Source organism: Podarcis cretensis (assembly GCF_951804945.1).
Source record: "Podarcis cretensis genome assembly, chromosome: 7".
NCBI classification, from domain to species: Eukaryota; Metazoa; Chordata; class Lepidosauria; order Squamata; family Lacertidae; genus Podarcis; species Podarcis cretensis.
In genome coordinates, this window is record NC_137176.1 from 51423538 (window position 1) to 51440395 (window position 16858).

Here is a 16858-nt window from a genome sequence, read left to right on the forward strand (position 1 = left end):
TCCAGCAGGTTTCTTCTTATGCCCTTGGCAAAATTCATCACCCCCTTCTGCCCTGATCATGAGGCAGCAGGAGTTTCAATAGTAGCACACCTGCCATGCCAGTCCCCCCAACTCCACTTACGATCGCTCTGTAGATAGAGGTTATTGTTGTATGGAGGTGCTGTATAGCCACAAATGCGAAAGCACTATTATTCAGAAAGCCAATTGGAATTATGCCTTGCTAGGGATTTTTTTAAAAAACCAGGTAGCTTATCCAGTCCCTGCTTTGTTTAAATATCATTTACTGTGATGATTTCTGACCCATACAAACTGTAAATAACCACACATATATATTAAAAATAATAATAAGGAATCCAAACACTGTATGGAGTACAGTGTCTTCCTGCTTACAGAATATTTGCTATGATGCAAACTACCTGCTCCTTCAGTTGTGAGCATAGATCAGCCCTGAAAGATTTTTAGTGACTGGCAGAACCATACCAGAGGACCCCCTTTTTAAACACTTTAATCATAATTGTAATACTAAAGTTAGCGTGTTTATGTGTATATTTAGCAAAGTCCACAATAAGCATACTTTTTTGTGTCTACACAGCCTTTCCTCCTGCTCCTATACGTAGTCCTTCCTGACCAAGTAGTAAAACTAATTCTCAGGAATTTTAAGGATTATAAAAATATTTTAGTTTCAATAGATTTTAACATTAATTTTATTTTAAAAGAACTTGAAAGCATCGTATGTACGTAGATGCCTTTGTTAGAAAATGATAAGCATTCAGTGATTTCGTGAACCACGAGCTGTTCTTAGAGAACAATCCTATGCATATTTACTTGGGAGTGAGTCCCACTGTGTTCTTTGTGTCATTAGCATGTGTTTAGGATTGTACTCTAAGCCCTGTAAGTGATCTCTTGTGTACAGAGAGCTGAGGAGCATTATTTGTATTGCACAGGACAGTGCCATTTCTGGAAAGCTGTGTATTCAGTGCAGTTGTAGAAGACTTTAATTTGCTGATAATTTTTAAAACAAGGTGTTGGGTACACTGCTAAGCGCCCATTAGGATAAAGAAGGATGCTGTAATTAAAAGTACTGCTGCACCTTTGAACAAAATTCTGTCCTGATTTCCTTACAGTGTTTTTCATTGTGTAACCCATATAAATAAGTTCTGTTTGTACTGATTTCCTTTCCTTCAGGTCTTTTATATTTTCTTTCTTTTTAAAAATGCAGTGTAATTGAATTCAGGAAGCCTGGTTCCCGCCCTGCTCTGTTTTGATTACCTTAATCAGCTCCTGCTGCACAGCCCAGCAGAGGGAGCTCAAAGGCACCAGATGCTAAAGGCTTTTTTCCCTGCAAGGGAGCATGAACAAAAGCTTGAAACGAATAGTGCATTTATTTGTAGGAAACCTGCATGCAGACCATTTAAAAGAAAGAGAGTTCAGAATTAAAATAGGTTTTGAGAAATACATGATTGCAGCAGATAAGTTGATGGCTTATTTAGAATTAGGAAGGAATTCTGAAATATTGTCTAACTAGATTTTTGTTTTTTGTTTTGTTTTCTTCCATGTTTTGCATCTGGTGGGGTTCTGGCAACTGTTCCTCATTATAGAAAGTAAGTTTGTATTAATAGCTTCTTGGATGCATTTTTGTTTTAATTTTTGTGTATGTGAACAACACATTTACACAGTTCTGGTAGAAGTCCTTAAAATATATTTGTGGGTCACCTGGCATTGGATAAGGATTTGATAAATGCAGTGAAGTGTGCTAAACAGTATTTTTCTGCAGAACTATGCAGTAGAAATATCTAAGCTCTCTCTCTCTCTGTGTGTGTGTGTGTGTGTGTGTGTGTGTGTCTGTGTGTGCGTGCATGCTGGGGGAGGGGGAAATTTGCCAAATATAGGCTGAGACATTGCTCATGGAATATGCCGTCATCTTATTCGGGCTGATCCCCCACTCCCTCAGCAGCTTCCACATCCCACATTCTTCAGGACAGTCATCCACACTTCAGAGAGGATCTTTGAGGAGCATAGTGGCTGCATTGAAAAGAGGGGGTGGTGATATTTTCTTATATGTATTTCATTCTTTCCTTATTTGTTTACATAATTCATATACCATGCTTTCACATATATTTCTTTTCCCAGGGAAGTTAACATAGGAGTAATAAACAAAATGTAGTAGTGGTGGTGGTGGTAGTAATTAATAGTAATAATAATACTAACACAGTGGTACCTCAGGTTACATACACTTCAGGTTACAGACTCCGCTAACCCAGAAATAGTACCTCGGGTTAAGAACTTTGCTTCAGGATGAGAACAGAAATCGTGCTCCGGTGGCGCGGCGGCAGTGGGAGTCCCCATTAGCTAAAGTGGTCCTTCAGGTTAAGAACAGTTAAGAATGGACATCCAGAATGAATTAAGTTCTTAACCCGAGGTACCACTGTACAGTCGTGCTTTGTAAGTCGAACAAAATCCATTCCAGAAGTCCATTTGACTTCCAAAACATTCGGAAACCAAACACGGCTTCTCATTGGCTGCAGGAAGCTCCTGCAGTCAATCGGAAGCTGCGCCGGACATTCGGCTTCTGAAAATTGTTTGAAAACCGAAACACTCCTGGTTTTAGATCATTCAGGAGTCAAAATGTATGAGTTCCAAAGTGTTTGGCAACCAAGGTACGACTGTACAAAGCTAACAACTAACATGGCAAATTAAAAACAATAAATTTAAAACAGCAACAGCCAATTTTAAATAGGTGATGAAATCAGACTGCTCTTAAAGAATGCTCACATGAGCAGATTCTAAAACCTGGGAAAACAGAAATGTTTTGCCTGGCATCTAAATGATACTACCAAGATCTATAGGTAGATTTCCTTGGGGAGGTCTTTCCAAAGACCAGGAGCCACCACAGGAAATGCTCTTTTTAGCTTTCAGCTTTGGCAGTTTCAGAATGGGTAGGCTGGTTGATATGAGAACAGATGGCCACACAAATATCCAGGTTCTAAGCCATGTAATTGAAATTGCACAAGTTAAAATTACATAAAATGCAACCAATTTCAATATCTAATTTATATAATCAGAGGGTTCAAGGTTGAAGTAGTAGCTCTTGGATATTAAAGAGGGTCTTACCATATATTTCTGTTTACCAAAGCTTTCTGTACCATACCTTGCTGCCCTGTAGGCAATGCTGTGATTATTTGATGTGCAGAGTAGCAGGAATTCATAATCAATGCCAACTTACAGGAGCTGAATAACCTGGTATTTTTTTTTTTTTTTGCCATTGGTGAGGCTTCTATTTCATGTTAACAAGCCTGAATCAACAGCTGCTCGTGAAAACAAGCACTTGGTTCACCCCTTTGGTTTTTAGGTAGTGTTGTTTGCCATGGCAGAGCATCATCAACTCTTTGGATTTGTGTTGCTCTTTACACTCTTAGATTTTGCTTTGCACATGCTCTGAAAGCTTTGTAATAGTTCCTACTTAGAGCCCTTCCTTCTGATGGTAATAAAACTTCTGCTTTTTTGCAAGATATCATTTATATGGAGAAGAAAATGCATAGTTCTTAAGTCATCATATCAAGTTAACAATTGTGAAAGATTGCAGACCTGTTTTCTGTTCATAATTTTATATTAATTTCTAATTTTTGATAGATGAGCATATTGGTACCAATGAGACATATCTTGCTATGTCCATTCACTTTGCTTTGTTTTATATTTGGAAAAATATATCTTTTAACTATTAATCTAGTAAGGGTGGTAATGCAGTCCAGACATCTTCCTGCAGCTGCTGTTCCAAACAGCTTATTAAACTCAAGTTGGGGTCTGTTTAATGATCACAATGAAAAAATGGGAAAGTAGTGCTAAAGCAATAGAAGATGAAGCAGGGAAATGGGTTCATATACTGTCCAAAGAGATTATGGCAACATGGAGCTTCTGGATAGAGCAGGGATGAGGAACCTGTGGCCCATGACTATGACTCTCACCATCCCCAAACATGGATGATGGTGGCTGTAGCTTATGGAGTTCAGTAACAAATTCTTCACCTTTGGGGTAAAGGTAAAGGTAAAGGGACCCCTGACCATTAGGTCCAGTCGTGGTCGACTCTGGGGTTGCGGCACTCATCTCGCTTTATTGGCCAAGGGTGCCGGCGTACAGCTTCCGGGTCATGTGGCCAGGATGACTAAGCCACTTCTGGCGAACAGAGCAGCGCACGGAAACACCGTTTACCTTCCCACCCGGGTGGTACCTATTTATCTACTTGCACTTTGACGTGCTTTCGAACTGCTAGGTTGGCAGGAGCAGGGACCGAGCAACGGGAGCTCACCCCATCGCGGGCATTCAAACCGCCGACCTTCTGATCGGCAAGCCCTAGGCTCTGTGGTTTAACCCACAGCGCCCCCTGCGTCCAAACATGGATGATGTTGGCTGTGGATTATGGAGTTCAGTAACAAATTCTTCACCCTTGGGATAGATCTGCATGAAAAGCCAAAATAACGAACCTTTCTGGATCAGAGCAAAGGCCCATCTAGTCAATCGTTCTGTTCTCACAATGAAGGATGGGAAGCAACACAGCACTTTATCCCAGTGTTCTCCCCAGCAAGTGGTATTTGCAGGCATATTGTCTCTGATTCTGGAGCCTTCATGACTAGTAGCCTTTGACAGCCTTCCCCTTCATGAAGGAAAAATGCAATCTTCAATGCTGTTGAGACAATCAAAACTATATATTTCATTCAATTTCACTTGTACTATGACAGCATTTGATTCATTTCCAAGAATCTGACTTCATGACTACCAGCTCCCTTTGAGATTATATATGTATGAGAGAGGGAACGGAGAGCAGGAGAGAGTATATATAGGGCTGCTAAATACTACATGTAATTGCATGTCAGATACTCACTCCATGAAGAACATTCTGAATGAAGTCATGTGTTATTCTGAGTTTTGCTACCCTTAAACAATGAACATGTTAGTGCATCTTTCTTATGGATTCTACATTAATAATCTGATTTGATAACTAGTGTTATAGGGCCTGCTCCCTTCCAGGGCCTTTTCCAACTGGCCCAGGGGGCGTGGCCCAGGCCCTCTCTCCCGGCTACAAAGGGACTCCTGCTGCAGTGAGGCCTCGGACCATCGGCTGGGTGAGGACTGCAGGGCCTGCTCCCTTCCAGGGCCTTTTCCAACTGGCCCAGGGGGCGTGGCCCAGGCACTTATTTGGAACAAACTTTTTGGGAAGGGTGGGAAGTGTTCTGCCATTCTTCCCTGTTCCAGGTGGTTAATGTGCTTTAAAATGTCCTCAAGCAGTCGGTGGCAATTTAAATTTAAATTTAAATTTTTATTTCCCCCCCCCCTTTTTTCCATTGTTGGGGGTGGGTGGGATGGATATTTAGTTGGGGATTAATTTTAGTATAATTGTTTTGTTTCTTTTTGTTGTTGTTTTATTGGTTCTGTATAGTTTGTGTTTTGTTTTTAAGGGGCGGGATCAGGGCTGCCTGGGAGTGGGGCCCCAGCCAACACGATGGCTGGGACAAATTCCACAGGGGGGGAAGCACTGGGACATCCGATCTCGGTGATCATGGGCAGGAGGCGGAGTTACGCTAAGACCAGACCATGTCATTACCGAGGAGGCAGGTTTAGTCGTTGTTTGAAGACTATCCCTGCCTCCGGGTCTGGCCTTGACCAGATGGATACTGGAATCAACAGGGGAAACCTACATGACCTGAAGGTGTTGCTGTGTAATGCCAGGTCAATGATGAATAAAACCACTGCCATCCACGACCTGATTGTGGATGGAGGATTTGACCTGGCATGTGTGACAGAGACCTGGTTGGAGGAAGCAGATGGGCCTGTCCTTGCCGCTGCTTGCCCACCAGGTTTCTCTTATGCACAGCAACCCAGGTCATGTGGGCGGGGAGGGGGGGTTGCAGTGATTTTTAGGAAGTCACTAGCTTGCACCAGGCGTCCTACTGGGAAGATCCAGCTTTCTGAGTGCATGTTCTGGAAGTTGGGCAATAGGGGCAGTACAGGATTCCTTTTGGTGTACCGACCTCCCCGCTGCACCAAGGACTCCCTGTCTGAGCTGCTTCAGGTCGTGGCGGATTTTCTCCTGGAGACACCTAGTTTGGTTGTCCTAGGAGATTTTAACACCCATGCCGACACGACCTTACAAGGGGCTGCTCAGGACTTCGTGGAAAGCATGGCCTCCATGGGGCTGTCCCTGAATAAGTTTGGCCCAACTCATAGTCATGGACATGCCTTAGACCTGGTGTTCACCTCTAGTGACGTGGGTGATCTGACACTAAGTAAAAGTGAAACAAAAGAAGTGCCATGGTCAGATCACTTCCTGGTGCAACTGGACTTCTCCGTGACCCTTCCCCTCTGCAGGGAGGTGGGACCAATTCGGATGGTCCGCCCCCGCCACTTAATGGATCCAAATGGTTCCCAGAGAGTGGTAGGGGATGCTTTATCCCATGTTGATGGCCTTTCAGCTGATTCCCTGGTGGCCCGCTGGAATGCGGAGTTAACCAGGGCTATCAACTGTCTGGCTCCGAAGCGCCCTCTCCGATTGCATGGAGCCCGGACAGCTCCGTGGTTTTCTTCGGAGCTGAGGGCGATGAAACAATCGCTGAGACGGCTAGAGCGTCGGTGGCAAAAAACTCACTCCGAATCTGACCGGACACAGGTTAGAGCTCAACGTCGAGCCTACCAAGTGGCGATAGCGACGGCGAAGAAGACTTTCTTCACCGCCTCTATTGCATCTGCAGAAAATAGTAGCAGGAGACTCTTTCAGGTGGTTCGTAATTTAACGGAACCACCTTTACCACCGGGGCCTTGTAAAGACCCCAAGATCTCCTGCAATGATTTTGCAAAGTTTTTTGCAGATAAAATCACTCATATTCGGAAGGAGCTAGACACCACCGTGGGAGCAGTGCCGGGGCGGGAGAGTGCTAGAGCTCTGTCTGGTCAAGTTGCATGGAATCAATTTCAATCCGTTACCCCCGAGGATGTGGACAGGCTGCTTGGACGCGTGAAACCAACCACCTGTCTCCTGGATCCTTGCCCATCCTGGCTAATAAAAGCAAGCCGGGAAGGGCTGAGCGATGGGCTCTGCGGGGTGGTGAATGCTTCCCTCTGTGAGGGAACATTCCCAGATCCGCTGAAAGAGGCGGTCATTAAACCGCTTCTTAAAAAACCATCTTTAGACCCGGCCAGTATGGCCAACTATCGCCCAGTCTCAAATCTTCCTTTCTTGGGCAAGGTGATTGAGCGCGTGGTTGCTGAACAACTCCAGGCACGCCTGGAGGATGTGGACCATTTGGATCCCTTCCAATCAGGATTCAGGCCTCATCATGGGACTGAAACTGCCTTGGTCGCGCTGGTTGATGATCTCTGGCGAGCTAGGGACAAAGGTGAGAGTTGTTTCCTGGTTCTGCTGGATCTCTCAGCGGCCTTTGATACAATCGACCATAACATCCTTCTGGACCGTCTAGAGGGGCTGGGAGCTGGGGGCACTGTTATACAGTGGTTTCGCTCCTTCCTCCTGGGTCGTGTTCAGAAAGTGGTGGTGGGGGATGAGTGTTCAGACCCCTGGGCCCTCACTTGTGGGGTGCCTCAAGGTTCCGTCCTCTCCCCCATGCTTTTTAACATCTATATGAAGCCGCTGGGAGAGATCATCAGGGGGTTTGGACTGGGTGTTCATCAATATGCAGATGATACCCAGCTCTACCTCTCTTTCAAATCAGAACCAGTGAAGGCGGTGAAGGTCCTGTGTGAGTGCCTGGAGGCGGTTGGAGGATGGATGGCGGCTAATGGACTGGGGTTGAATCCTGACAAAGACAGAAGTACTGTTTTTGGGGGACAGGGGGCGGGCTGGTGTGGAGGACTCCCTGGTCCTGAATAGGGTAACTGTGCCCCTGAAGGACCAGGTGCGCAGCCTGGGAGTCATTTTGGACTCACAGCTGTCCATGGAGGCGCAGGTCAATTCTGTATCCAGGGCAGCTGTCTACCAACTCCACCTGGTACGCAGGCTGAGACCCTACCTGCCTGCGGACTGTCTCGCCAGAGTGGTGCATGCTCTAGTTATCTCCCGCTTGGGCTACTGCAATGCGCTCTACGTGGGGCTACCTTTGAAGGTGACTCGGAAACTACAACTAATCCAGAATGCGGCAGCTAGACTGGTGACTGGGGGCGGCCGCCGAGACCACATAACACTGGTCTTGAAAGACCTACATTGGCTCCCAGTACGTTTCCGAGCACAATTCAAAGTGCTGGTGTTGACCTTTAAAGCCCTAAACGGCCTCGGCCCAGTATACCTGAAGGAGCGTCTCCACCTCCATCGTTCTGACCGGACGCTGAGGTCCAGTGCCGAGGGCCTTCTGGCGGTTCCCTCACTGCGAGAAGCAAAGCTACAGGGAACCAGGCAGAGGGCCTTCTCGGTCGTGGCGCCTGCCCTGTGGAACGCCCTCCCATCAGATGTCAAAGCAATAAATAACTACCTGACATTCAGAAGACATCTTAAGGCAGCCCTGTTCAGGGAAGTTTTTAATCTGTGATATTTTAGTGTATTTTTGGTTTTTATGGAAGCCGCCCAGAGTGGCTGGGGAGACCCAGCCAGATGGGCGGGGTACAAATAATAAATTATTATTATTATTATTATTATTATTATTATTTGAGTTCATAAATATTATTCAAGGGTTATTTGAGGTCAGATATGTTCTTCAAGTATTTTTCCCCTTGAAAAGCCAAATTTATTTGTTACAAATGAATTTTAAAGATGTTTCACATAATATCTTGCATGAGGAGTTCAGTGGTCTATAATGGAAATTGCTTGCCAAAAGAAATATATGTTCCACTGAGTTGCACACAATGAATGCTGTGAATCAATAAATAATCATAAATGCAAGGAATGTTGAACTTAGACTGGGGAGACCTAGGCTCTAATACCCACTTACCTTGAAACTCGTTGGGTAACCTTGGACCAGTCTCCATCTCTCAGGCTAACCGTCTCCCAGAATGGTTGCAAAGATGGAATTAGATAATAGTCTGTGTATGCTAAGCTAAGATTTTTTAAGGAAATGCAAGGTACAAATATGATAACTATAAAGCTGGGGATCACAGAAATTGCTTTGTAGTGATTCCTGATAAAATTATCTATCTTAACACTCGCTCATGCATGTTTGAATAAACAGTCTTTTATTTATTCATGTGTTTATTAAAAAGACTTATATCCTGCCTTTTGGATTGAAAAGGACATAGAAAGCAGCTCAGAAACCAAAATACCTATTAAAAACACATTATGCAAAACAACCAACCATTAGCTAATTTTATTAAATTAAGCAGCAGTAATTCTATTTTAACTCAATAGAAGAAGCAGTGTGTACAAGCCCGTTGAACAATATTGTCTAACAGCAATATTGAGTTCTGATTAACACTTTATCAGTACACAACAATGATTCAAAATGACAAAAAGACTTGTAATTGACATGTCTGTTTATTGAATGAAACTATTACCTTGATTTAACTGCATTCATTATATATTGGTATTTGCATTATTTAATTAGAACTTACATGAAGAAAAACAGTTGAAATCCTATGTTTAATTAAATGTGAATGACTACAGTCATAATGGATAGAAATGGAGTGCTGCAAATTAATTGTTCTCTTTCCACAAATATTTTCCCCAAATTATCTACATATTGGGGAGGCGAGTAGTTTTCCTGAAGTGTATACAGGGCATTATGCTTCCTTATATATTCTTGTCCAGATTTCATGACTGGAAATCTTTTGACTTTTCCTGCACTTACAAATGTCCTTAAGATTCATTTGTGTCTTATACTATGTGATCAGAGAAACATAGAATCATAGAACTGTAGAGCTTTGTCAGACTGGCCTGTCTCTTGAGCAGCAATTGATCCTCAACACTTAATCTAGAAGTAAATTCCCTTGAAATCAAAGGAACCTTATTGCCAGCAAGTGTACTTAGGAAAGTTGCCCATCACATGAAAAGCTTCAGATTACTGTAACGTTGTCTAAAGCATACAAGACATGCATGTTTGCATTGGCTGTGTTAAGGAAATGCTGTTCATACTTGTTCATAGCTCACACTTGCAATGCTAAATGTGTTCTTCCTGGGGTATTTGCTATTCTTTTGTTGCTTTTACATCCTATGGGATGCAGCTGCCCTTGAACTTGGTTCTGTTTTGATCATTCATGTGCAAAGCCACATTGTCTGTACCATTCTAAAAATGAGGCTTCATGGTGTTATTTGCAAAGTAATTTTGCATAAATATTTGGACTGTAGTTCTTTTTAAATGTAGAGCTGTTTACTGCGTGAAAATAGCATAATTATAATTTGCAGACTTTTTGCCTGAAGCTGAAGGGACAGATGCATATGATTAAGTTTCAACTGGCCTGTTATTGTAATGTAGATGTTTTCAGGGTTGGGAGGTTTTTTGGTTTTTTTAAGTGAAGCATGGGTTTAGAAAAAAATAAAAAGAGGCAAGAGTGTTACACGAAACAGTCCATTGCAGCCTGCTTTATTTTTCCCCATTTTTGTTTTTCAGTGGCACTTCTCCATTAGCTTGTCTGAATGCAATGCTTCATACTAACACTCGTGTAGGTGATGGGACATTCTTCAAAATTCCTGGCAAGGCAGGACTCTACGCACTCAAAGTAAGTTGCATTTTTAGCGATGAAAGTACCCAAAGCCATGAAGACCATTTTATGTAAATCTTAGTGAAATGCAAAAGTAAACCAGTTGAATTTGGGAAGGCTGTAAGAAGAAAAGATCTGAAAGTTCTTTCTAGCTCTGTTCAAATGTTATTTAAAGCTACTTACACTTCAGTTAAATGCTGGCTGTTCTGATAACAAAAGTATATGAGTTCCTGAATTTCTCTCTTCCTTATGTGCTTAGCTGGGTTAAAATACTACCTTCTCAAAGCTTAGAAAACTTACTTTGTTTTATATGCACTAACCTCAAAAGGATGATTGATGTTCTTAAGACATATTGGACTTGCGTTTAAAAGAAGAATATTTGCCAATGTTGTATTTAGGGAGCTTTCACATATTACATTTTACAATCCTGCACTTCCTAAGGAACTGAGATTGTAAAGCCATGGTTCAAATAATGACTTTATGCAGACTGAATAGAATTCCTTTCTAAGATCCTTAATCAAATTCATTTATTTGATAACTGGTGTGTGAAAGAGTAAAGAGGGGTGTGGGCAAAGGGGGGAAAGATAATGAGTTTTATGGAGCAGGTTTACTTTACAATTTTTAATTTAAATTTATAAATTCTGAAATTGATACAATAGGACATAGATGTGCAGCAATCAATATGGAATTCATCATGCTTTTTCTGTGAATTAAAAATATGTTCTTTTTTGATACAAGGTAACAGAATTCAAAGGTAGGTTGTTGTTGTTTTTTTAAAAAAATCCCATTCTTGCTATATTTAGATTTGTTTACAGTCTAGGCAAGGCTTTTCTTTCCTGTGACTTCCAAGTTGTTGTGGAATTCAGGCAATGGCCAATGGCAAAAGAGGAACTTAAGAAGGATATGAGGATTTTCTGTGGCTGGAATTTTTAAACAAGCTTGTTTCTGCTGCCTACACACAAAGATGTGAAGTAATCAGCATTTTTATGTATAAACTTTCCAGATGAATATACATTGTGACTTGGCAGAGCGGTTCTTTCTGATTTTCAGATTGTCAGCAATCATATTTTACTTATGTAAGAGAGATTTACAGAAATAAGATGCAGATTCATTTTTGAAATGTGTCAAACAACATCATCACATGTTTCTTAATATACAGAAGGAAGACTCTACATGCCAAGCAGATGGGACATTGGATTTAAGTTGTGAATCTGAGTTGGATGGTACTGAAATGGCTGAAACAAACAATAGCAATGGAGAAGAAAATGGAGGTAGGTATTTTGGTTGTTGTCTTACTGGAGTGCTTATGTGCTGGTTTAATTTTGTGTAATTGTTTGGGTTCATTTGCCATATTTTGCAATTGCAATAATTATTAAAGTAGGGGATAATGACCAAGATGTGTGTTTATGTGTGTGTTTTACAAATACGATTATCCTGATACAATTATTGGCAAGGATTTGGAAATCATGGCATATAAAAATAAGTTTCATGCTTCAGGCCCATCTTTTTGACAGCATGTTATTAAATTTCTCTTTGCAAATAAGATGTCAGTTTAGTTTTCTACCATTTCCAGGATACTAGCAAACGCCTACAGTTTTCAAAAGATGCTTGCCTATAAGATATTAAAGATGGGGAATTCAAACTAACACATTCATCATTCTGGATGGAACTCCATTGCTTTATTTGCATTTTAACCCTGATTTCTTAAAATGTAGAAGTTCGCAGCTCCCTATGCCTTCAGGGATCTGGAAACACTTCTAAATCGCTCAACATTGTATGCCTTTTAGAAACTTCAGTATATAGTTGTATATAAATAGCTCTAATAAATAATAATAATTTTAATTACTTAGCGCAATATTTATCAGAAATTTACTGAAACAATAATTTAAGCACTTTCCTTTCCTACTAGCATGCAGTTCATTAATTCTGTTTTATAGGAGAGACTGGGAAATATTTGGGTGCTTACATTATTCACTAGGTGTTGCATTTAATGAGGAAATTTTGCAGAGGAAGTAGTTTTGATAATATATAAACTGGAAATGAGAATCTACAGTAAGTGAAGCACCCATACGTGTGTGTGTGTGTGTGTGTAAACCAAGGCTAGCAAATCTTTGGCCCTTCAGAAGTTGTTTGTGAAGAAGCAAAACTGCTCCCCATTTTGTTTTCTGTCTGGTTGTACAGTGGTGCCTCACAAGACGAAAATAATCCATTCCGCGAGTCTCTTCGTCTAGCGGTTTTTTCGTCTTGCGAAGCATCCCTATTAGCGGCTTAGCGGATTAGCGCTATTAGCGGCTTAGCGGCTAAGCGGCTATTAGCGGCTTCGCGGATTAGAAAAAGGGGGGGAAAGGGAAAAAACTCACAAGACTCGCAAGACGTTTTCGTCTTGCGAAGCACGCCCATAGGGAAATTCGTCCTGCGAAGCGCCTCAAAAAACGGAAAACCCTTTCGTCTAGCGGGCTTTTCGTCTTGCGAGGCATTCGTCTTGCGGGGCACCACTGTATAGCTTTGGTTGTAAAATTATCGCCTTTTGCTTTAGGGGCTCTCATGCAGAAGAATCAGAAGTCCGTGGGTAGAAATTTGCACAGGAGGGTCAATGGTTCATTGAAGAAACTTGGCAATAAGGGGGAAAGTGCTGAAATGCTTTAAGAGAACTGGAAAATGTAGTTGTGGCAAGGACCTTGAGAAAACTACAAGGAGAATCCAGAAGCTAAACCAGGGGATGCAGATTTATAAGTATTGGTTTCATTAGGGAATCTGCATAGAAAGGTATAGTCGGATGGATTCATCTCTCCCCCCCCCCCTTCTTTGGATAGAAACTTGCACAGGTATCTGAAGAAGTGTGCATGCACACGAAAGCTTATACCAAGAACAAACTTAGTTGGTTTCTAAGGTGCTACTGGGCAATTTTTAAAAAATAAATATTTATAACAGGATTCAAAGAACTGTGCAGTGTAGTGGTTTCAATTGGTGGTCTGCAGACCCCATAGGGTCCACGTAACCCACTCAGGGGGTCTGTGGCACTATCCCCATAACAAAAACTACCATAGAGATATATCTATGAACTGCCCTAAGACCTCCAGGTATAAGGCGGTATATAAATTCAATCAGTCAGTCAGTCAGTCAGTCAGTCAATTCCTTCAGAAATGGTGGTCCATGGCTTGGCTTTTGAAAAATAGGGGATTCACAGTACTTAAGCTAATTGGGAACCACTGCTGTACACAAAATAATCCTTTTTTGAAATGTAGAGCACTTTCAAAAGCAGTGCTACTGTGATAATGGCATGGCTGGGTCTGATGTTTTAGGTGTGTGGGGAGCAAGTGGGAAAAAATCCCACTTAAGTATGCCCCTAACCTGTGGTTTGCCAGAAGTAGTTCTTTGGATTCCAATGGCAGCATGCAAGTCACTGTGAATGATGGTCTCTAATCCAGCCAGAAGTCCCCATTGATAAACACGTCGTGTTAGAGTGTAGTGCTCCCTCCAGATGTTGCTGGGCTCCAGCTCCTATCAGCCCCAACCAGTATGACCAGTGGTTGGGGATGGTGGGAACTGGAGTCCAACAATATCCTTGTGCTAGCAAATGTCAGGGAAGGATGACACCCCTACTTTCATGCCCAGCAGTGCCTCCCTTTCCAGTACAATTTTCTACCATTTATAATAAAGGTCCATCACTAAGATTCAAACTTGAAGTGAGTATGTAGGTTATCTGCTATCTTGCTCATTTTAAAATCCACTTTTTTTTTCATGCTACAGAAGTATTGTTATGCTGCATTGGTTTCTTTTAATGTAACCATGTCATCTTAAAGATATATCCATATTATTTTTCCCAAAGGGGCACTTGAATGTTGTTAATTAAGCTGTTAGTAGCTTCTACAGAACAGCTACATAGTTTGTTTAAAGCCTCTTGTTGGTCCCAGGTGCATACATCTGTTTGACTGTAGTACAGTTTAGCTCCCTGATTGCTTTCTCTTTCTCTTTTAAAAAGAGCCAAGCTAAGCGGCTGGAGAAAAAGTGTTCTGATTTTGCAGGTTAAGCTCTAGAGATCAGAGTGATTTAGATGATTATTTGGTGTATGTGTGTTGACAGTGCATGACCATTTATGTCATTGCGTATATAGATTTGTGTCACCCAAGGCAAAAGTATTGAGTTTATAAGATATTTTAAGAGGTTTATATTTGCATTCTGTTCCTATGGGTGCATTTTGTATCATCCAGGCTGCAGCCCTCAGCACGCTTATCTGGGAGTAAGCCCCATTCAACTCAGTGGGGCTTACTTCTGAGTAGATATGTGTAGGATTGCATTATTATTTTGTTGGGAATATTGGTATGTTTTTTCAGCTTTAGATAAGGCAGAAGAATAGGAAATAAATATTAATATCTGCTTGGTAACACAACCACTTGTGGGCAATTTCCCTCCTCTTACAACAATGAAGGAAAAAGCATCTTCCCATCTTATTCAAATCTACTTTGTTTGAAATTGAAAACAAGTGTACTGTTACATTTATTTTTAGAGGAGGGAAGAATGGAATGGTTCAAGCTTTCTTCTATACATCACCTGGAATTTGCATATTCATTTGAAGCTGGCACTTCCATGTTTTCTCTCAAGTTTTCGTCTTCTTTTTTATTATTGGCAGCCTTTTGTGAGCATATGAGAAAGAGCTTGGCTGAGACTATGTTGGAGGAAGATTAGAACATGTTTTGCTTTACTGCATCTCATATATTTTTAGTTGCAACCCTTTTGTCTGTCTTTATAAATCTTCCAGTAATGCTAGATGCTTCTGATGTTAGAATGGTTATTGATATAAATCGCATTTCAGACTACTTAAAAAAAATCAACCACTGTAAAACCTAGAAATATATATATTAGTTATTAATTTTTGTCTAGCATCATGTATATTACAAGTTCTGTTTTTTATTTTATTTTTTACATTTTGGTCACAGTTGACAAAAACTCAGTACAGACGACTCTCAAATTATGTGAAGGTTACATTCCGGAGATAGCACGTGAAGCCAAAATAATGTATTGGGTTCAATGGCGGGTGGGATTGCCAATGTCTTTATCCCTGGACACCTGCCCCTTTTCTGCCCCCTTTTAATTTTAAAAAAGTTTTTTTGCCAAGTGCATAAATCTGAATGAGCACAAGTTAAATGTGTGTAAGTTACCTACACATCTTTTGCTTTACCTCAGTGTAGGTATGGGAGGGTGCGAGTTTGATTAGGGAAGTGGCACCGAGGGAGCGGGCATTTAAACCCACCCCCCTTCAAGCTATTTCACTGATTCCCCTGCTGATGGGAAAATAAAAGTACCTAGAAGTAGCCTCTGTGGAATGTTTCAGATTGAGCAAATGGCAGAGTAGGGAAGGATTAAAACACACACTCTCCCAGTGACCCTTCCCTTATCCAAGGAGCTGCTTAATAAGAACATAAGAAGGACCTGATGGATTGGGCCCATGACCCATTTGGTAAAGCATCCTGTTCTCACATTGGCCTATGGGAAGCCCAAGAATTAAACAACCCTCTCCATGCACTGTGGTCCCAAAAGCAAACACCTGTCATTAACTTTTTTTAATCCCCTAACATTGTTATCCATTAAAGTAGCTTTGACTCTTAGTGACTCAATGCAAGTGTAGTGCTGCCTCTCAGCAGATAGATGGTTTTCAAACTGGAATCAACATTTCTGAATGAATACTTCTCCCCTCGCTTTCCTAGAACAATCCTCCTGTCCCACCATCACAACATCACCCATTACATCTGTCAGGGAACTGCCATCGGAGCTCCAAGTGGTGGAGGGGCTCCAGGATGCTAGGAGACCCTCGGATGCTGAGGAGGGAACCAGCAGGGGGAGAGGGAGAGTTTCAGCAGAAACAGAGTCAGAGGAACGGCTCCGAGACGCTTCCAGTGAGAACAGCGGGGAGAGCTCAGGACCTCCCCTTGGGACGCCCACTTTGCGCAGGAAGCTGTCACGTAGAGAATCAAAGCGTAGAGTTTCTGTCAAAGAACTCTTATGTTGGAAGAAATTCCAGAAACGCCCACTGACGGATTCTGCCAGCGATTAAGGCAGCCATGCACCGATGGCTGCGCGGAGAGGGACAGTTTTGAAACTGATTACAAAACTCTGAGAGTGCAAGCGCTTACACACAAGTAGCCCCATAGTTCATCACAACATCCATTGCACTACTAACTAGTTCCCCTCTAACATAAAACCCATTTGAAACCACATTTACAATCTCTAG

General features: G+C 41.9%; 1 protein-coding gene across 4 annotated transcripts in view; it reads left to right on the top strand.

The window, feature by feature from the left end:
* The window catches only part of ASXL3 (ASXL transcriptional regulator 3), a 103346-nt gene that overhangs the window by 43443 nt on the left and 43045 nt on the right, over positions 1 to 16858 (top strand). For all 4 annotated transcript variants that reach the window (XM_079982599.1, XM_079982600.1, XM_079982601.1 and 1 more), the window contains 2 exons: positions 10539 to 10647; positions 11789 to 11900. In XM_079982599.1, coding sequence (XP_079838725.1) covers positions 10539 to 10647; positions 11789 to 11900 — 221 coding nt within the window. The remainder of the gene's footprint in view (positions 1 to 10538; positions 10648 to 11788; positions 11901 to 16858) is intronic.